Below are 21,767 nucleotides of genomic sequence, written 5' to 3'. Positions count from 1 at the left end.
AAAACACCACAGAGAGTATGACTTAAGACAACAGTAATTTATACCTCCATACATCTGGGTGTTAGAAGTTAGAAGTCCAAAATCAAAGAGGATTTTGGTTTTGTCCAGATTCCTGCTCTTGTCCAGGCCTCTAGGAGAGGAGTCATCTTTGTATCCTTTTCTCCCTCTGTCCTCCTCTAATAAGTGCCAGCCATACCAAGTTATGAACCTGCTCTACTCCATTTGATTAAACAACAATAGGCAACAACAGTATCTTTAATCACTATCACATTCTGGGATGCTAAGAATGACGATTTCCATATATATATTTAAATGGAATAAAATTCAACTCATAAAATCAACTATTATAGTTCTACTTATTGTTATTACAATGTCCTAGGAAAGAAGATGTGGCATTGGGGATTTGATGTACCTGAGAAGCACAAAACTCTGTATTTGGTTCCAGCATAAAAAGGAAGGAAGGAAGGAAAGAAGGAAGGAAGAAAGGAAGGAACGAAGGAAGGAAGGAAGGAAGGAAGGAAGGAAGGAAGGAAGGAAGGAAGGAAGGAAGGAAGGAATTAGGAAAGTAGAAAAGAGAAAGGACACAACAGGATAAATATTTGACTGTATATCAGACATCTAATAAGTAATACAGACTAAATAGAATTACGAATATACCTCCTATCTGTTAAATATTTAATCACCTCCTATAGTTCAACAACTATACTGTAGCTTCAGAAACTAAATATATGAAATATTGAAAAGTACAATGAGAAAATTTCCCCAAAATGCACAAGGGCAGCCAGGAAATCTATGTAGTTACTTATGTGTGGTATTTGATGTGCCCTTTGAAGGTCGGTGCAGCAACTGGGAGGTCAAAGGATGGACAATCCTTGTGAGGTAGAACAGAAATACCTAAGTGTATGCCTAACCCTAATGAAGGAGGCAGCCATTCAGGATGAATGCCAACTCACCCAGTTAATATGCAATTTATAGTTAACGATAAAAAAAACAAAAAAACAAAAATACATGATGTTTGTAGCTTTGGAAAAACATTTTAAAATCCTTATTACATATTATTTAATAGGAGCTGATGTGCCATTGAGTGTTCCAAGCAAGGAATAACATGCAAGCAGCACACTGATATCATTGAAATTCTGTTTTGTCTGATACTGCATAAGATTCCTGTGTGTGATCTAGAGGAATGGTCTCTGGTTAGCGTTTTAAACAGGTTATGTGACATTGCTACAGTCTAACCCTAGAGAATAGCTTTGTCATAAACTGAGCCCCAGAGTTCCTTCAGCCACAGATTATGAAACTGGGCTTTAGTAAAAGTGTCTGTGACTGAGGAAACCCATGTGAGTCCAGACTCTGTCTTCTCTGCTACATGAGCTGCTCTTAGAATATCAAAGTATTCTACCATGACAATGGTTAGTAGGGGAACATATTCAATGAATACATTTTTATAAAAGTGTCTACATGGCTGTTGTGGATCTCAAGAGAATAGAATCTACATCTTAGATTTCTTGACAATTAAATGAGTTACTCTGGTTAGGGTATCACCTACAGGAGAAGAGACTCTTAGAGAATTAGAAGAAGGATCACTAGAAAAAAGAGATTTTAGGTTGCAGCTTGGCACCTATAGATACATATGTGCGCGAAGAAGCAGCACACAGAATTCACTACCACAAGCACAAAGGTCTATTTGGTTCAAATCCTATATGTTATCATATTCAATGTAGCCTCTTAAATATTTTAAATGTAAATATTTTAATTTCAGTTTATGACTCTATCCACCCTTCTTAGAAATAAACACTTATTTTACCAGTTTTCTCAACAATCCATCACCTTTGTTAGTACTTTTTTTCATCATTAATACGTTCATGTGACATCTCAATCTCTAGTTTTAATCATAAGCCTATAACTGAAGGTGAGTGTGTAAGTTATGAATAGGTTTAACTTATGGAGTGGAAAGCTAGGAAGACGCAGATGCTGACTATAGATGTGTGACTATGTAAATGCAAAGTAGCAATAACTGCTTTTAATACCTACATCCTTATGAAAAAGATGAACAGCAACTACATGAAATCATCCTTCATTCAAAAATTGAGAGCCACAAATGTTTCAGATATAATATTTTCTTGGATTTCTAAATACTAACATACATAATGAGATATTGGGTTATGATGCCCAATCCTAAACAAAAAGACATTCATTTATGTTTCGTAGTCATGTTATACACATGGGATGAAGGTAATTTGGTATAAAATTTGAAGTGTATCTGCATTTTCACTAAGACCCAAGTCACTGGGCTAAGTATAGAATTCTCTGCTTTGAGTATCATGCCAATTCAAATTCTCACAAGTTTCAGAATTTGAAACACTTCAAGTTTATATAGACCATTTAAGGAGTGTTTCTAATTAGTTTTACACTAAGTGTTCATCATGTATGATTTCAGTTGACCTCTCAGCAAATGAATGGTGTATTTGCTCTATGAAAATATGATAACAGAGCTTTGGGGAAATCAAGAAACTTACATATGGACAGTAGTGATCAGACTTGATAAAACTCATGACCTAGTCTTAACTGATATACAATACAGCTTCAACATCCAATGAGCATTCAGATAGAACAGCCTGACCTATGGAATATCTGCATGGCTTTTCTAGGAGGACCTTTTGCACACAGCCTAGATGGTCTGTCATAAAACACAACAGTGGGTGGTTGTGGGTGGGAACATTGCAAAATTTTCCTCTGGGTTTTGCCACACCGATCAAGACATTGCAATCAGAATGTCTTTCTAGGAAAGCAACATCTGCAAGACTATTTGGGACTTCAAAATTCTTTTTGGCATGCTGCTATCAACTTCTGTTGAGTTTCTGACTTGTGAAACTAGTCAGTCACCACTAGTGAGCACTAAGGACCAAGCACTGGTGACATTAGCATAAACTCTGTGTCATCAGATGAGTACCAAAATGACATAAGGACTGCCGATCAACTAGGAAGGGTGAATAAAAAAATCTAAGAAAAAGTATGCCTATTGTTAGGCATTTAACCAATAAGAAAAAGCCCAAAATGGAGCTGAATCCAGGGATACAAAATGGAAGGCAAAATCAGGTCATCCTTAACTTCAACACCCAACATGTTAAGGAAGGAGTTGGAGCTTCAAGTCTCAGACATGAATCCCTACCACCCAGATTACTCTATATTATGCTATGACTTTGAAAGGGCCAATAGCAAAGACTAGTTCAGAGTCCTCGCAGTTCTGTGAAAATTGCAAAAAGCCTTCTGAAGTTAGCAAGCATCGAGAAGAAAAGCTTCTAGCCTTCCTTTCTGAGATTTGGTCTTGTCCGGTGAAAAGGTGTTTAAAATGTCACTATGATATCAGCTTCTTTTTCTGTTTAATATTGGTGACTGCATTCCTTTTTGTTTCATTATATGGTAGTCTGCCAGATCCCTCAAGACCAATCACTCAGAGCTTCCTTAATACCTGAACTTCACATGTATACTGTTGATATCCAATAAATAAATATTGAAACTGGGGAGGAATATTAAAAATCCAGTTCCTTTAAATAGAGATAGACATCTATGCTGAAATAAAGAACTGCATGCTCATTTCTAAAATTGTCTGTAATTTTTTTCTCTATTAATGAGATGGTGACATGAGGAAATAAATATAATGAAAAATTAGTACTATGTTAGTTGTTGTTTTGGAACCCTACTCCTCATTAGAGTCCTAAACATCAGCCAAAGCATGAAAGATGACTTTAAGTTTTCCTAATCTATCTATTATTTACCACATATATTTTCTAGTAAGAAAAATAACATGAGAAATAAAGCCTCAGCAAATAGGCTGAAATAGAACAGTTTGCTATATCCAAAAGCAATTGAGCCAGCCATGTTTATCTGCAATGTGTATGCTCTACATATGTGGATTATAGTATGGCCTTGTTTATACATAGATGATCCTTTCAGGCATCTTATGTATAGCTTTTAAATATGTGACAAAGTGAATTTCATCTCTATTTTTATGTATTTAATGTTTTCTGTGAATCAGAAACTAGAATTACATTTTGATTCTGGTTTTAACTAGATTTCTCTTTTATTCCTTTACCTTGGAGGTCAAGACATTTTTATGACAGAAGAGCAGAAAAAATACTATAATGCCATGAAGAAGCTGGGGTCCAAGAAACCGCAAAAACCAATTCCTAGGCCAGGGGTAAATACATATACATACATACATATATATGCATATATACATATATATATTAAATTTGTAATGTATTTTTACTCTTTTATAACATTTATTTATTTAAATTTTTGTACAATATATTTTGATTGTGTTTGATCCCAACTTCTCCAAGAACCCTTGTTTGTTTAATTTTATTCTGAATTCTGTCTCATTTTGGGCTTGTTTTGCAGAACAAGTTTCAAGGATGCATATTTGACTTAGTGACCAACCAAGCTTTTGATATCACCATCATGGTTCTTATATGTCTCAACATGGTAACCATGATGGTAGAAAAAGAGGACCAAAGTAAGTACATGACTAATGTCTTATACTGGATCAACGTGGTCTTCATTATCCTCTTCACTGGGGAGTGCGTGCTGAAGCTGATCTCCCTCAGACATTACTACTTCACTGTTGGATGGAACATTTTTGACTTTGTGGTGGTGATCCTCTCCATTGTAGGTAAGGCCATTTACTCATCAAATCTTAATTCTGGATGAAGTTTATACGTGTTCAAAGTAGTGTCTGGATACTTAAGATCTGTCTTACTTTCAAGTGAATTATCAGCATGAAAGAGCGAAGGTAATGTATAAAGAAAGCAATGTTCTGGGTCAGAATTCCGAGTTCAAGCTCCAGCACTGAAAGCCAAAGGTCTGAGTTTGTCAGAAAGAATTTCTGTTGAGATTAGTTTCCAGATGTGCCTCTGGGGGTATGCTTACAGGTCTCTATTCACAGATGTGTCTTAGAAAGCAGTAAAGAGTGTGCAATTATGTTTAGTTTTAGTGAAAGAGTTGGCTATGGCCATGCACACTTACCTGACATTCTCGCATTAAGGATGCTGTGACTCTGAACCCCTCTGTGTAATCCAGCACTAAGGAGACTTTGCCAGGAGGATAGGGAGTTCAAGACCATCCTAGGCTACCTAGTTGGGAAGTCTCAAACTTAAATAGATAGATAGACAGACAGACAGACAGACAGACAGAAAGATAGAAAGATAGGAGTTCAGAAAAGATAAATTATAAAATATGCTTATCAACATTGATAATTCTCTAAAATGTTGGTCAAAAATATACTTGAAAAGTTTAATTCAAAGTTACATTAAGAGTAGGATTAGAAACCTAGTAATATATTTACTGCGTATCATATTCTATGAGAAAAGTAAAAGACAAAAAGACTGAAATAATTGAAAGCTTATGCTTAGTTACAAAGGCTTAGTTACTGAATTATAACTTTTTACAGATTTTTTTTATTCATACGTATGTGCTTAATTACAAATACCGTTATTGAATTCTGGCTTTCTGAAGATTTTTTATTCACATGTGTGTATCTGTGTGAATGTATGTGATGTATGTGGGTGCCCACAAAAGAGGGAAGAGGGAGTTAGACCCCCTAGAGCTGAAGTTTCAGGCAGTTGCCAGCCTCCAGTTACAAGGGTTGGAAACCGAACTCAGGTACTCTGCACAAGCAGCAAGAGTCCTCATCCCAGCCCCAGTGGCTACTTACGGAAATCAATTTATAATTTTAATGAAACTATCAGTGAGCCTTTTATATGGTGATGATGTAGACTGAAAATACAGCACTGATAACAGTGTTTAAAAGTTCAAATGATACGGAGAAACTAAACACTAGACTTTAATATGCAATTAGTAATTTATGCAGGTTAATTACCATAAAAATCAAAGGATGGTATTTAAAATATGTGAAGCACACCTTTAATCTCGGCACTGGGGAGGCACAGGTTGTCAGAGCTTCGTGAGTTCCAGGCCTGAGTTACGTAGCAAATTCCAGTCCCTAGCCCAGGGCAGGGGCTGTATAGTCAGATCCTATCTCAAAAATATAAAAAATAAAAATGAAGAAAAGAAAAGAAAAAGAAAGTGGCTTTAAATTAGAAAATTGTATGAAATTTTTACACACATACACATATATATATTATTAGTAGGATTTAATTTATGTGTAGCTCTAGCACTGGGCCCCACTCTTAGCCCTGGAAATGGAATTTCAGCATGAGTGTGGGTAATCCTTTCTACTCAGAACACTAGCTTTAGTTTCAAGAAAATGAAAAATGTCTTACAGGCAAAAATAGAGAGGAGTGTGTCTATGAATTTAGCTAAGATTAAAAAATGTCACAAGCAATTGTTTGCTAACACAATGAATTAACTATAGAAAAGAAATTCTGAATTTATAAAGATGTCAGATGAAGGTATTTAGATTCATTGCATTGTGCCGCATGCATATTTAAACATTTCCATTTGTTTCCCTCCAATATAGGAATGTTTCTTGCCGAGATGATAGAGAAGTATTTTGTGTCCCCTACCCTGTTCCGAGTCATCCGCCTGGCCAGGATTGGCCGAATCCTACGCCTCATCAAAGGCGCCAAGGGGATCCGCACGCTGCTCTTTGCTCTGATGATGTCCCTTCCTGCTCTGTTCAACATCGGCCTCCTGCTTTTCCTGGTCATGTTCATCTACGCCATCTTTGGGATGTCCAACTTTGCCTATGTTAAAAAGGAAGCTGGAATTAACGACATGTTCAACTTTGAGACCTTTGGCAACAGCATGATCTGCCTCTTCCAAATCACCACCTCTGCAGGCTGGGATGGACTGCTGGCCCCCATCCTCAACAGTGCGCCCCCTGACTGTGACCCAAAAAAAGTTCACCCAGGAAGTTCTGTAGAAGGGGACTGTGGAAACCCATCAGTGGGGATTTTCTACTTTGTCAGCTACATCATCATATCCTTCCTGGTTGTGGTGAACATGTACATTGCCGTCATCCTGGAGAACTTCAGCGTTGCCACTGAAGAAAGCACTGAGCCCCTGAGCGAGGACGACTTTGAGATGTTCTACGAGGTCTGGGAGAAGTTCGACCCGGATGCCACTCAGTTCATAGAGTTCTGCAAACTCTCTGACTTCGCAGCTGCCCTGGATCCTCCCCTCCTCATCGCCAAGCCAAACAAAGTCCAGCTCATCGCCATGGATCTGCCCATGGTGAGTGGAGACCGCATCCACTGCCTGGACATCTTATTTGCTTTTACAAAGCGGGTCTTGGGTGAGAGTGGAGAGATGGATTCTCTTCGTTCACAGATGGAAGAAAGGTTTATGTCTGCAAACCCTTCCAAAGTGTCCTATGAACCCATCACAACCACACTAAAGCGAAAACAAGAGGATGTGTCTGCGACTATCATCCAGCGGGCTTACAGACGGTACCGCCTTCGGCAGAACGTCAAGATTATATCAAGTATATACATAAAAGATGGAGACAGGGATGATGACTTGCCCAATAAAGAAGATATAGCTTATGATAATGTTATCGAGAACTCGAGTCCAGAAAAGACAGATGCAACTGCCTCTACCGTCTCTCCACCTTCCTATGACAGTGTCACAAAGCCAGGTCAAGAGAAATACGAAACAGACAAAACAGAAAAGGAAGACAAAGGGAAAGATGGGAAAGAAAGCGGGAAATAGGGCTTTGTTTTGATATACTGTTTACAGCCTGCGAAGGTGACTCACTTGTGTTAATAAGACTCTTTCGTGGAGGTCCATGCCAAAGTCTTTTTACCAAAATATTCTCCAAGGCACCAGAGCCACTAGCTCTGATGCAATGAGACAGAGGGCGGCATTGACCCATGGCTATTTTTGCATTGGTAAAAGATTCTATAAGAACTGTGAGTGTATCCCGTAGGGAATAATCATCGCTGCAATCAAGGGTGACTTAATCATGTAACAAATCAGAAAACCGTGTCCAACATTTTCTCCTTTGCCTCCATGTCTTTTCTCTAGATTCTAATGAAACGTGTACCACATGTAAATATAGAAATTTGAGTAGACACACATACACGCACACAGACACAGTCACAAACAGGATTAGCGATGAGTTAGAACTCAACGCAACTTGCCTTTGGTTTGCAATGAAATTCCTTGTAAAAGTCATGGTAATTGGTAATGAAGGTTTTGTCAAAAGACCTTAATATTGGGGAGTCCAATATTATGGGAATCTTTACCCATAGAGAGTTGTTTATATTTTTGAGGTGCTGAAACTTATCCTACATTGCATCAAAAGCAATTTATATGTATCTATAAAATGTCATGGGATTGAGAACGTATGTAGGACACTTATTTAAGAAATCTCTTTCATTTACATAGATTATCGTTCACCTTGATTTATGGACATCATTAAAACTTTTCCTTCACATGATTCTCCCACATCAGTTGCTCATGGAACTTCAGACACACATCACTGGGAACAGCCAGTGTGACTTTCCCATGTCCTACTTTGTAAGTACAGTAACCACAGGCCTTGAAAAATGGTTTGAGATGTAAACATCACGTTTCTCAATATAAAAACATGAATATTATTGACAGAAAAATTAATTTACAGGGTTTTATTTACTCATATTTATTCAGTCCGGCTCCCCACCCAGACAGCTAATGACTCAAATGTTAATGCCAGTTGCCACATGTATCTTCTTAGGCAGTTTCGGTTTGTCCTACTTTATCTCTAAGCAAATTTAACGTTCCTTTTAATGAAATATACCCTGAAATGCAATTAGATACTTGATACCTTAGCACTTGTTTGAGCAGATGACTGGAGTACAGTGTATACTGCATCTCGTAAACACAATCCTTAATGTGTCTGGCAGCTTCCCAAGTTACAACGAACACCAGGCTTTTAATACCTGCTCACCAGGTGTTGAGTATGAATGAGACGGCATTCAAAGAGTGAGTCTCCTCAGCTTGCTTTGTTGCGACTAACTTTCCCCGTCATAGAATTAATCCTTTGCACCTCTATTATTTCCCCTGTAAATAACAAAGAAGTCACTTCCTCCTTAATTCTCTTAGTTTTCTTCTATGGCGTGAAATATATTTTTGCACTGATCAGTAAAATAGGCCTTATTAGGATATTGATAGACTTATCATTTTGAGAGCATGTTCATTTTGAGCTAGTTGTAATTGCCCTACCTAGGATTAGAAATCTACTTCACATTTTTAAAGCACTTGTTAAAATGAGTGGGCCTGACACATTCTCTCATAATTTTTATTCTGACAATGTGAAATCTTTCTTCCAACACATTATTCTTGCAGAGAAAAAAAAATGAGCTGTGTAAGTACAAACAGGTTTTATTTAGACGAATCTGAGGGAAAGTTTGAAGTAAATATGTAAGACATACTTCAGTTTTCTTTTGAAATTCAAAAGTAACACAAAATATTGAGATATTAAGTAAATAAAACACATGCTTTATTTCTTGCTCAATTGAAAAGAAAGGCTTAAATATCCCTAGAGAAATGAAGAAACATAGATAGAAAATAAGAAATGAAGAGAGGAAGAAAAGAAGAAACAAAGGTATAAGAAGGAGAAAAACAGATAATCATTCAGAACTTGTTCAAAATGTTTCCACACTATGGTGTATTGTCCAGTGTCCAATTGGAGGAGTCTCATTCCACACATGTGTCCTAAGGGACATAAGAAATTAAGTGTAAGACAAAAGGTTCTTTACATTTACATTTCATTATTAACAGTTTGGGAAGCTAGCATTTAATTTCTATGGAAGAAGCCAAGCAGTGCTCAGCTAGACAATATATAGCATTGTGTATCTGTTAAGAAGCTAAAATAGGTTTGGAAAATTCAATTAGGGAGCCAAACAAAACTTTCCATTTGTAACAACTTTTAATACATTCAATTAAGAAAGCAGTTTTACATTATTTTGAACTCCTAAAAATAAAACTATATTGCCCATTTTTATGGCTATATTGGTATGGATTATTTGTAATTTATAATTACTATTTCTACAATGACTAATTTTTATGTAAATTTAAAATAAGTTGACAGCTGGTTCCTCAACATCTTTTTTTTAGCATTGCAAAAATTAACTGATATAAAGTTTCTCTTTTTTCTACTTCATGTGGAACATATTTCATTCTGAACTATATATTTTAATGTGATATTAAGTTTTATACATACATGTGTTTATCTTCAAATTCATTACTTATGACATTGTATCAGTTAAAAATGGTATTTGACACTACAATAGCATTTAGGAAAATCTTAAAGCAAGCTTACATCATTTTTTTTATGTTGGTTAGTATTTGTACTACCTATAAAAGGTCACCCAATAGAAATTATTAGTCACATAGTCACTGCGATTCTCTTACCTATTGATGTAGAATGGTGACTACCCAGAAATATAAATTAACATTAAATAGTAGAAAGCATATGTGAACACAAATCCATGCACATGATTTGGGTGAAAACAGGAAAAATCTCATTTTACTGTTCTGCCTCTTTTCACTGTGTAAAAAGTATAAAAGGATCTGTGGGCTATTTCTAAATTTAAATTGTCATAATTTGCAATCATAAATGTGTAGCACGACTTTGTAGAATTTTGATAGTTTTATAAAAAAATTAAAAAATAAATGCATATGTAAATACAGCAGCCCATTCTAGCAAATTTATCAAATGTTAATGGAAGTAATGAAAGCAGGGACAGCTAAGCAAGGATGGTCAGTAATTGATTTGGATTTAGAACTTGTATTTGGAGCGATCAATTTTCTTATATGTTTTCACTATGTTATTAGTTTTCTGAGGAAAACAATAAAGAATTGCTCCCAGAATAATAAGTAGCCATGAATGTATGGATGCTGTTTACAAAATCCATAGACCCATAAATGGTCAAAATGTTTGAGTGTGTCAAAAAAATTATATTGTAGTTATACTTGAGACTGTTTAAAAGCTGTTAAATAGAATCTAAAATAAAAGTCATCAACAATAAGATTTTTATCGTGTTTATTTTGTGGCTCACTGAGAATAGCACTTTTAGGTGTAAATTCATTCCATCTCTAATAATAGTTGGCATTTTCCCTTTGTTTTTCTCTCCCTTCTTTGTCTTTGCAGCAAAGTGTCTTGTGTAATTGACTTCTGGATACAAAAGTTATGAATGCAAAGTCTGGAAGACCAACGTAATTCATTGAAACACACAACCAGTGTATATAGCAAAAATACTGAGACAGAAAGACACCAAAGGCAAACATTTAGCCACACACTAATGTATGTCTGTTTTTGTTTTTGCTGTAATATTGGAAAGCTGCATAGAATGCATGATCAGTAATAGTGGTGTGTGTGTGTGTGTGTGTGTGTGTGTGTGTGTGTGTGTATGTCAGTCATAGCCATTTACAGATTCCAAACCACAACCCTCTTGAATTTCCTGAATACATTATTGAACCTTTATTGACCTCAGTTTCTCATTGAAAATATGAGTGGGCCCTATGTCACACATGGTAGCAGGGGTAGGATAAGACAATCCACATGAAGTAATTAGAGCCATTCTTGACAATGCAGAATCAAAAACTGGTCTCAATGGTAGTACTAGGGTAGCATTCCATGTGCTCTCAAGGATTCTAGCAGTTCAGGCTCCATATATGTTGTACAGAACCACAATGCAGCCCACATCTGTGCTCAATAATGACAAATTTTCCTGTTTTGCAGGAGTATGTATAAGTATATTCCCAGAAGAGTTTCATGCCTTCTACTATAAATAATGACTATTTAGTGATGTGCTATTTACACAAATACCTCAAGTTTTAGATATTTTTTATGATTTGTGAATTGATCCAATCTTTTAAGAACAGAAAATTTGGACATTTACAAAAGTTTAAATCATTCCAAAAATGTAAATATTTGTATTAACTTTAGCTATGTTATTAATAAAAAACACTGTGTTTTACTTTAGCTGTGATCATCCAGTGGTTTTGATAATCTTAAAATTATACACAGTAAAAATATTTACTGTGTGTTGTATTATTGTATTATTATTTCAACCTTAGAAATAATATAATAGCATGCAAAACAGTTTCAAAATATTCATAGGGGACCTTTGTACTGGTAATAATATTTGTCGTAGCCACTCTGTAAAATAAAATTATAGGCATTGAATGATATAATCCATCCCACATGGCTGACTGACATTGATAGAAAGTTCCTCCTGCAGAAAAGCTCAGATCTTCCATGCTATAAATCACACCAATCCATAACTCAAGCAAAACGAGATGCAGCACTCGTGACAACCTCTCTCATGGGAGGAGGAAGAAGGGATTCTGCTGAGACAGCACCTGAGGAGCACAGCAAAGGAATATGAATAATTAATAGCTCTATGCAAGCAAGAGAGCAAACGTGCTTCACTAAGCTTCGTTCCCTCTCACTCTTAGAGTTGTCTTTCCAGTAGTGATTGATCTGTCTGGGAGAAGTTAGTCTGAAAAGATTTGATTAACATCTGTAACATTTGTGCTGTGCTCCAGATGGAAGATCAGAGCTAAAACTATCAGAAAATCTAGAAGAGCTGAGCAAAAAATGCCTTTCTTGTTCCACTTGCTAAATTGTCCTACATTTTTTTTTGTATTCTTATTGAAACAGAGTGTCTTTAAAGTTATATTTCACTTATCAAAATATAATTCTCTAAAATACTATTACAATGAATTTCTGCTTCAGGAAAATATAAAATAAATAAAACATAAAAAACACATCTTATTTGTATTAAGAACATTCTCCAATTACACAATAATTATTTCCAAATGCTTCTAAATCTAACCTAGATTTCTGAATGGTGGCTTAGCAAAAGCATTTTTTACTTGCAGTTGTTTGTAAATCCCAAGATGTAGTTTCTTCATATTTTTTAAAGTATATTTCCCATTGTGCCATCTGTTAAAAATCTTTAATGTGTGAATTTTTTCCAGCACTTGAGAATGGAAAGCATTTATATGAGAATTTTATCTCATGCACGTAAGAGGTCTGAGACAACTGTTAACACAAGAACTTTACCTTAAGGAGGCAAAAATATCCTTTGTTTTGGTCACCTTATACAATTACTCCCCACCGCCTTACCCCATCCCTGCTTAATCCTTTAATCTTTAGTGTCCCTCCATATTCTTTCTTTCACAAGTGTTTTACCAGCTGTTCTCCTTTTTAAAAAATGAGTTGTGAAGTAACCAGACTTCTATATGACTGTTTGTATGTCCTTAATTTTCCTCCATGATTGAACAATGTTGCTCCCAGAGAACATAGGGTCATTATTTGAAAGTAATGCAAGGTATGAGAAATTGTATATCATCCCTATGAGTTATTAATCAAGTAGACCACAGAGTCTCCAAAACAACACAAGACTATTGCCTTTGCCTTTTATTACCCACAGTGGCTATATGGTAAGGACGTATTGCTGAAGACACCAAGTAATTTACATTCTAAATATAGAGAAATCATTCTCAAACCCAGCAGGAAACTCCCTCTCTGCTGGCTAGTGCTGGCCCTGCTTTCATAGCACTAGAAAATGCTATGAAGAGTGCTGGGAATAAAAAAGACATAGATGGTTTTTACCCGGTTCTGAGCAATGCATGCTGTGATATCAACTCTACTGGCTAGTTATATGTCAACTTGACATGAGTCTTTTGGGAAGAGAAATTCTCACTTGAGAAAATAACATCGTAAGAGCAGCCTGTAGGCAAATCTGTAGTACATTTTCTTAATTAGTGATTAATGTGGGAGGGGCCAGCTCATTGTGAGAGGTGCCACCCACTGGCAGGTGGTCCTGGCTGTTATAAGAAAGCAGGCTGAGCAAGTCATATGGAGCAAGCCAGAAAGGAGCACTCCTCCATGGCCTTTGCATCAGCTCCTGTCTCCAAGTTTCTGCCCTGTAAGAATTTACCATGACTTCCCTCAGTGAAAAACTGTAATGAGGACCTATAAACTCAAATAAACCCCTTCCTCTCAAGTTGTTTGGGGTCGTGGAGTTTTACTAAAGCAATAGAAACCCTAACTAAAACACCAAACTTATAGTCAAAATGTGCCTGGTGTCAATAGCGTCATCACTGATAGGTAACTATTCTATTGGATTTGAAGCCTGCTCCACCTAAGGCAATCATAAGCCTAGTAATCCTGGTCAAAAGTCTGTAGCTGAGGAGGTCATAGACTCAAGGATATATCTTACACTGTTGTTTTGCCGAATGGCATGCTCTCAAAGTGCCTTCTAAATATTTATGTTTATACACATAGACCTGGGCTGCTCTCGATGCTGGTCAGAGTAGCTCCTTTTCGAAGTAGGCTTTGGAGAGACGTGTAACTGATCAAAATGCTGAGATGAGAGGCTCAAGCGCTCAGCCTTGAATGGAGCATCATCACCAATGCTCATTATGGAGGACAAAGTAAAAAGAGCTTGGGGGCTGGAGGTATAATACAGAGGAGCGCTGAGATGTGTTCTTCAGGACACGACACGGTAACTGCAATCATGGTCTTACAGGAGCTTGTATAACATGATGCCAGACAAAAATCTCAGCACACGTGGGTAGATGACAGCTGGCAGAAAGTAGGTATCCCAGGATAGCAGTAGATAGTTGTTGTGGAAGTGTGAATCATTCCCTATCGAGGATATGGTCAATAGTTGTTTTCCAATGCTCCAGTAGATGGCCTCACACCTAAGCACATCTGATCTTCTTGACTGGATGTAGTTAAGATGAGCGATCAGAAGCAAAAGACCTGAATTGACAAGAGCAATGCTGGGGGGTATGAGAGGAATTGTTGGGAGGATGGGGGTATGTCATATTTCATTGTTTACATGAGTGAAATTCTCAAAAATCTTAAAATGAAGGGGATGTGTGAGTCTCCATGCAGAAAACACCAGTGGTTAAAGCTAATCCCTGCCTTAAAAGGATGAGCAATCAAAAAATAAATAGATTCAAGCTGCTAATTTTGTGATAACTTGTTATGCGGTGTTGATGGCAAATACACTGTTAAACTGCAATGTGCTGGGCTCATAGTTTGAGAGTGGTGAGAAAATGGCCACTAGTGAAGGTTGTGTGTCTGTCTTGTTTGGATTCAGTGAAATGGCTGACAAACTGTGGAAGTGGAAAAAGGAAAAAGCAAAGAAAGAGAGAGACATACATTGATCTCGATCTCTCTCTCTGTCTCTCTCTCTCTCACACACACACACACAAACAAAAACAAACAAACAAAAAGCAAAAAAACCTCAAGTAAAGCAGGAGGCAGTCAGTCTTAGACATTTAAAGGGGATCTTCATCCCTGGTTACCATGCTTTTAGTATATACCACTTAATGTACTCTGCCCTGGACTTCAAGACATCTCATCAATTTATAATCAGAAGCTAAAGAAAGTGCTTGACTTTAAGTGCTATTTTCTCCCCGTCAATGAGAATATGGCATACACCTGACAGCCCATGTGTTTAGAATGTAAGTCAAAGGGAACTGTAGCAACATGACCCAAAATGTCACTCATGGGACATAAACATGTTTCCAAGTCAATACATGTCAGGGGGATGTAAAGTATATTTAACCCTTATAGCACCAGTTTAGCATGTTATATGATATAAGATGTGAGACTTACGAGTCAGAAGGAAAGAATACATTGTTTACAATAACAGAAGTAGCCAGGGTGTTGCTGTGTTTGTGTTGGTTCCCCTTTGAGTTAGTTCAGTGTCACAGTAAAACACCAGATATTGGGTAGCTGAAACAGAGGGTTTTACTTCTAGTAGTTCTGGGAGAGAAGAGTCTAACTTCTGAGTAGCTTGGCACTCAGGTACACTTCTGCTCTGAGCTTGTAGAGACCACCATTCTCATTTGGTCCTCATAGGAAAAGCAGCCAGCCCTGCTCTCTTCTAACAAACCTATTGTCCCCATGCTAACGATGATAGCATATGTATGTATAATGTAGCTGACATTTTCTTCTTGCTGAGTAATGTCGCCACCCATCCGCATGTTTTCCTACTAACCCTCTTCCCTGCCTTTCTATGATCCTGCACTGATATTTATTCATTTCACCTAATACTTGAAATGTAAATTGATTGACTTTAATTCTGGTTGCCGATTCCTAAACCATTGCCCCCTGCCCCAAACGACACCGGTTCATCACATGTTCCTCATTAAAACACAACACAATAACTCCTTGATTCCAACTCCTCCACTCACCACACTTCCAAACCTTTTCTCAGACACGTAGCCAAATATGTGGCTTTTTTCAATAATGTTATTTATGTGCTTTAAATATTGTGCCATTTCTCCCTTGAAATTCAGTAATACTTTTCTCTTACTATTATGATCAATCCTGTAACCCTTCGTAAACCTTTTTCGAGGTCTGTACTATTTTGCCAATAAACCGTATTCTGACTACAAGCCCTAGGCTATGCCTGCTTCTCTTGCCTTTATTTTACCTATTTTGCTATTGTATTCTGTTTGGATCTATCTTAAAATCTTTCCTTTAGATTCCCTTAACTATAATATAGCATGTGACTATATCAACCTGTATAATGATCAGAGGGAGATTTTCCTATGAATATTGATATTCCTTTGGAAATAGCATAACATAGCAATAGGAATGTATATGCCATTGTGCTCTGAATATACATAAAAATTTTGAGGCCAAAAAAAGGGTGTTTTGGTTTTTTTTTTTTTTTTTTAATGAAATCAGAAGGATGAATATATTTTAAAGTAAGAGTCAGAAGGATGATAAATATGGCACCCCTGGGAGAATGAAAGGAAAGTTACTGAGCAAATGTGTTGGCAGAAGATGTTTTTTGCATGTTGTTATGGTGGACCTCTATAAGGTTATGGTCTGGGAGACTTTGGCACTGTTATCACCAGGTAATTGTGTAAAAGAATTTTATTTTATTGCCTCCTGGCTGTATTTGTTTATTTTTATTAAAACTTTCACAACTGAATCCAGTTAAGTTCTGGCAATTTTCATACATAGGTTGTTCCTATAACACAGTCCTGGAAGAAGCGCTAACACATATATCTGTGCGGATCTGAATCACACTACTCATAAAATGAACAAACATGAGTGTCATAATTTTTCCACAATAGTTTTAAGAATAAGTAAGAAATGAAGACAAATAATATAAATTACACAAGAACAATTCTTCCTCAAAGTAAATATCTCTCCCTGAAGGTTCTCAACAGTCCCCTGCAGATTTTTGAGTTAGTTGATTCTTCGTTGTAGGGAGCCACCTGGTGGGTTGTCCTGTGTTTGACCACATACTTTGTCTGACTATTGAAGGCAGACAGACACCTCTTCTTACTACAATACAATAAAGATGTCTCTAGACTCTGGAGCTTTTCCTTGCGGACAAAAATCTTCTCCATGGGAGAACAATTGCTCTACGCTTTGTTTATCAATGGATGATTAACGAGTGACCTTTTCTAACCACAGAAGTGCAATTATGTTTAATTGAAGGGATTTTTTTAAACATTGTCTAAAAAAAGAACTTCTCAAGAAAAAGCTATCTTAGACTCTCAAGTCAATTTTTTTCATCCTTAACGAATAAGCGGTACTTTGTTTCATTACATATAGAAATGTATATATGTAGTTATATTTTCTTGTACTTTGGGTATTGAAAAGACCAGTTCTTCAATTTTCCCCACATGCATGAGACTTCGAATTCTTCAAAAGACTTTGCTTATTGCAATGTCTGAAAGATTTCTGCTTAGTAAAAAAAGATGTAATATGGCCTTCTGAGGTTTAGCCAGTGCTCTGAGTTAGAAATACTCATATGTATGCTGCCTCCAGAAAAAAAAAAAATCACACAGCAGACTTTTTTGCTTCATTTTGTTTTGTTTGGGGGGGTTGTTTTGTTTGTTGTCATGTTTGTTTGTTTGTTTGTTGATACAGTTTCTCTGGCTCTCCTGAAACTTAATCTGTAGAGCAGGCTGGCCTCAAACTTAAATATCCTCCTGCCTCTCCCTCCCGAGTGCTGAGATTAAAGGTGGGCATCACCACTACCTTATCAAACTTTTAATTCTTAATAGTAACTTCTTACTCCTAAGTGAGTGATTTAAAATTAATGATCATTTAATTTGACAGTTTGCATTCAAAGTCTTAATGAGTTTAGACTTTCACAACGTCTATAGAAATAAACTTCTAGAAATTCCGTTCTGTAAATAATGAAAATTACTGCAATGATTCAAACAAACATTTTCAGAACTCTGGCAATTAGCCGTGCAAAAGTTTTAGGGAAGCTGTTATCTTTGGGGAAGAGTGCTGAATTTCACAACAGCTTTAAAATCATCAGACAATGAAAACCCTAGACTCACCGCCTTCTGGAAGGACAGAACAAGCCTTGAACTCAAACACACACACACACACACACACACACACACACACAAATGTCGCCATTTGATCTATCTGGATCTTCTCTGAAAAACACATTTACAAGGCTGATTCAGATTATCAGCCAGGACAAACAGATTTATCTTGGGTGTGTTTACAATAACTTAACAAATCTTTTGTGTGAGGATATAATAAAAATAAGTTGAACTGTTTTAAGAAAAGCTATGAAATGAGATGGCCATGTTAGATTTTTTGAAGTTCTAGCTCTTTCTGGAATCTAAGAGGCCAAGTGCAAACACTGGCTGTGAGCATCCCAAAACAATACACCTGTCCGGAGTTGTCGCCTCTGACTGAATTGAGGTACCACATACAAAGAGAAAATGCAAGGGCAATAGATGGTTTCTCTTAGCTTTTGGAAATCCCTTAACAAACAGCAGAAGATACAAACACAAGAGAAACTGCACAAATCCAGCGACAGCTGGAAAAACAGATTTTCAATGCTGGTGAACTATATTACTTTAAATGTCTGTATTTTCCAACAACAACAAAGTTACGGAATAAGTTACCAGGGGCTTCGCTACGGAAGCAAATGACACCCTCACCCTGGACCAGTAAGTGCCAGCAGTTCTCACAAACACACAAAGACCAAAAGAAAAGCAAACAGCCAAGGTAACTCTCCCCCAGATAACCCCAGATTCTTTATTCAATACTTAAAATACATTCAAAATTCTATGTTTGGGTAACTAGATCAAGATGTGTTTTCAACGCTTATTTAAAATGTGCAAACTAAGTGTAAGTAGTTGGAACACACTGAGAATAAGTTTTCACCACAAAGGGAGTGTCGTAAACATACAAAGAATTACGAAGCAACTAAGAAAAGGCTCTTTGATTAAGACTAAAAATTTTAATAGAGCGACTCTAAAGAACATGAGCTATTTAAAGAGAAAGATTGTACTATAAGTGGGTCTACTAGGAATCTCTAATTTGAGAAATGGATAAAAGCCCCTGTAGAGGGCCAAGAAGTACACCAACACCTTAGAGGGAGAAAAGAAGGAGAAGGAAGAGAATAGGCAGGAAAATGCTGGGGGAAATTATGGATAGAAGATTCTTAAATCTGGTGAATACGTTTCAGAAGCTCAGTGAAATACATCAGGTGTTAGAGATCCACCTAAAGTGTGGATCTAAGACAGGATTCTGAATAGAAAGAGACAAGGATTTGTCACACACAAGGAACACTTGCTAACCCTAGCAGCTTACTTAGCATTAGACATCTTGAGCCTGGCTGTGTTGGCACACTCCTTTAATTCTAGCACTTGAAAGGCAGAGGCAGCCAGATCTCTGTGAGACTGAGACATCTTGGAGAGCAGAAGACAAAAGAACAACGTTTCAAAGTACTGCAAGACTCTCAGCTAAGATACCTATGCTCAGGAAACTTAAATACAAAACGTAAACATGAAACAGCTTTAAATATTTAAAAACTAAAAAGAATGTGTTGCTGACATAATGTAAGTACTGCTACAGGGAGCCTCCAAGATGAAATGCAAGAGCACTCCCTAGTAAGTTCAAACCACATGATGAAATAAGGATCCCTGGGAAAATTAATGAAGTAAATAATAAAGAACACCGATCAGAACATGGGGATTCACTCCTATAATCTCAGCACTTGGAAGACAACGGCAGGAGGATTGCCACAAGTATGAGAATATTTATTAAGTTCCAGGACAGTCTAGGCTACACTTATGCTCATACATGTTTTTGTTTGTAACTCCTCTATTTTTTCTACAGGATTTTAAAATACAAGTATATGAAGCAATACTTTTCAATGTATGCAATAGGTGTAAATGAGAATTATAATGGATAAATCTGCCATTTGTATTTATAACATCACAAAGAGAAGATGGAGCGAGACTGAGAGAGGCAAAAAGTTTGTATGCTATTAAAGTTATCTGCTCTTCCAGAAGACACGGGTTCAATTCCCAGTACTTACATGGCAGCTCACAACTGTCTGTAACCCAGCTCTAGGTGATCTGACACCCTCATACAGACATACATGCAGGTAAAACACTAATGGACATAAAATAAAATAAATAAACCACTTTAAAAAGAATAATTAAAAAAAGAAACTACATGAAGATTAAAATATAACAGTAGAAAATATTTTACACAAAAGAAAGCACTATAGGTGAATAAAAGTATTTAAAAGACCCAAGTCATTAAAAACATAAATAAGAAAATGGCCAACATACATCCTGTCTTACCAATACATTGAGATACAAATAATTTTTAAAATTATAGATATTTGAAAAGACTTGAGATACTAAAAGATATCTTCAAGGAAATGGAAATATAAGTAAGTCTTGGGCAGGAAACATGGCTCAGTGGCTAAGAGCATTTCCAGAGGACCAGAGTTCAGTTCCCAGCATCTACATCAGGTAGCTCAGCTCTAAGTCCAACTCCAAAGACTCCAACACCTGCTCTGGTCCCCTGTCGGCAACTGCAAACATGTGACTCACACAGAAAAACACACATGTGCATAAATGTAATAAAATAAATCATTAAAAAAGAACTCCCACATATTATATGTGAGAATATACATTTAAAAAACTACCTTGATATGTTTGTGACTCACAATGATAGGCGTGATATAGATTCTATAGCCATAAATTCTAATTATATATGTGTGTATATATACATATAAAGAAATAGATGTTTATGGTTATCAAAAATCCTCTCTGCAATTCTTTCTAGGTGCTTTAATACTTCCCGAACAAGAAAAAGTAAAAAAAAAAAAAAAAAAAAAAAAATTTCTAGTAACATCAAAAAAGCCAGCAACTTACAGAATGTCGAATATATATCCATCCAACAACATGAAAAAACTCACAAACATAATGAAAGCAGAAGTTAGAGTGAAGACTGCATATTGCATAAGGTAATTTATTAATTAATTTTATTTCTATATTTATTTATCACAATTTATTCACTTTGCCTCCCCGCTGCAGCCCCCTCCCTCATCTCCTCCCAGTCCCACCCACATAAAGTAATTTACGATGCTTAATGGCAGACAGATTATTTTGGGAAATAAATGTCAGGAGAGTGATACATTTTGAGCGGTTTTTGACCAAGGAGCATAAAAGAGAACTTTGCAGTACTTGAAAAGTTACGTATCTAATTTGCGTAGTCTAGCTAAACACGTAAGTACGGTGTGGGGGTTTGAGTGAAAATGGCTACCATTGGCTCACACATTTAAATGCTCGTTCAGCAGGGAGTGGAACTGTTTGAAAGAATAAAAAAGGTTAGCAGGGGTGAGCTTGTTGAATCGGATATGACATTGTTGGAGGAAGAGGATTGCTGAGGGTGGGCTTCAAGGTTTCAAAAGCCCTTGCCAGGCTCATTCTCTCTGTTCTCTCTGTTTCTCTCTGTGTCGGTCTGTCCCCTCTCTTTTAATCCTCTCTCACTCACTCCC

At 36.7% G+C, this 21,767-nt stretch overlaps 1 protein-coding gene and 1 long non-coding RNA gene across 7 annotated transcripts in view; one reads left to right on the top strand and one right to left on the bottom strand.

The window, feature by feature from the left end:
- The window catches only part of Scn9a (sodium voltage-gated channel alpha subunit 9), a 152,039-nt gene extending 140,973 nt beyond the window's left edge, over positions 1-11,066 (top strand). Inside the window, exons 25-27 of the mRNA XM_060390322.1 lie at positions 4,094-4,198; positions 4,402-4,672; positions 6,479-11,066. Coding sequence (XP_060246305.1) covers positions 4,094-4,198; positions 4,402-4,672; positions 6,479-7,671 — 1,569 coding nt within the window. The 3' untranslated portion in view covers positions 7,672-11,066. The remainder of the gene's footprint in view (positions 1-4,093; positions 4,199-4,401; positions 4,673-6,478) is intronic.
- Positions 1-21,767, bottom strand: part of LOC132655915 (uncharacterized) — a 69,558-nt gene that overhangs the window by 26,195 nt on the left and 21,596 nt on the right. For 4 of the 6 annotated variants that reach the window (XR_009593870.1, XR_009593871.1, XR_009593869.1 and 1 more), the window contains exons 2-4: positions 6,525-6,704; positions 5,921-6,033; positions 5,026-5,151 (exon numbers count right to left, since the gene is read on the bottom strand). This is a non-coding gene — a long non-coding RNA (uncharacterized LOC132655915). Of the gene's footprint in view, positions 1-412; positions 430-5,025; positions 5,152-5,920; positions 6,034-6,524; positions 6,705-21,767 lie in introns of all 6 variants that reach the window. The other 2 variants (XR_009593872.1, XR_009593873.1) reach the window with 1 other exon arrangement.

This window comes from Meriones unguiculatus, chromosome 8, assembly GCF_030254825.1.
Source record: "Meriones unguiculatus strain TT.TT164.6M chromosome 8, Bangor_MerUng_6.1, whole genome shotgun sequence".
NCBI lineage: Eukaryota > Metazoa > Chordata > Mammalia > Rodentia > Muridae > Meriones > Meriones unguiculatus.
This window is presented reverse-complemented; position numbering and strand designations above follow the sequence as displayed.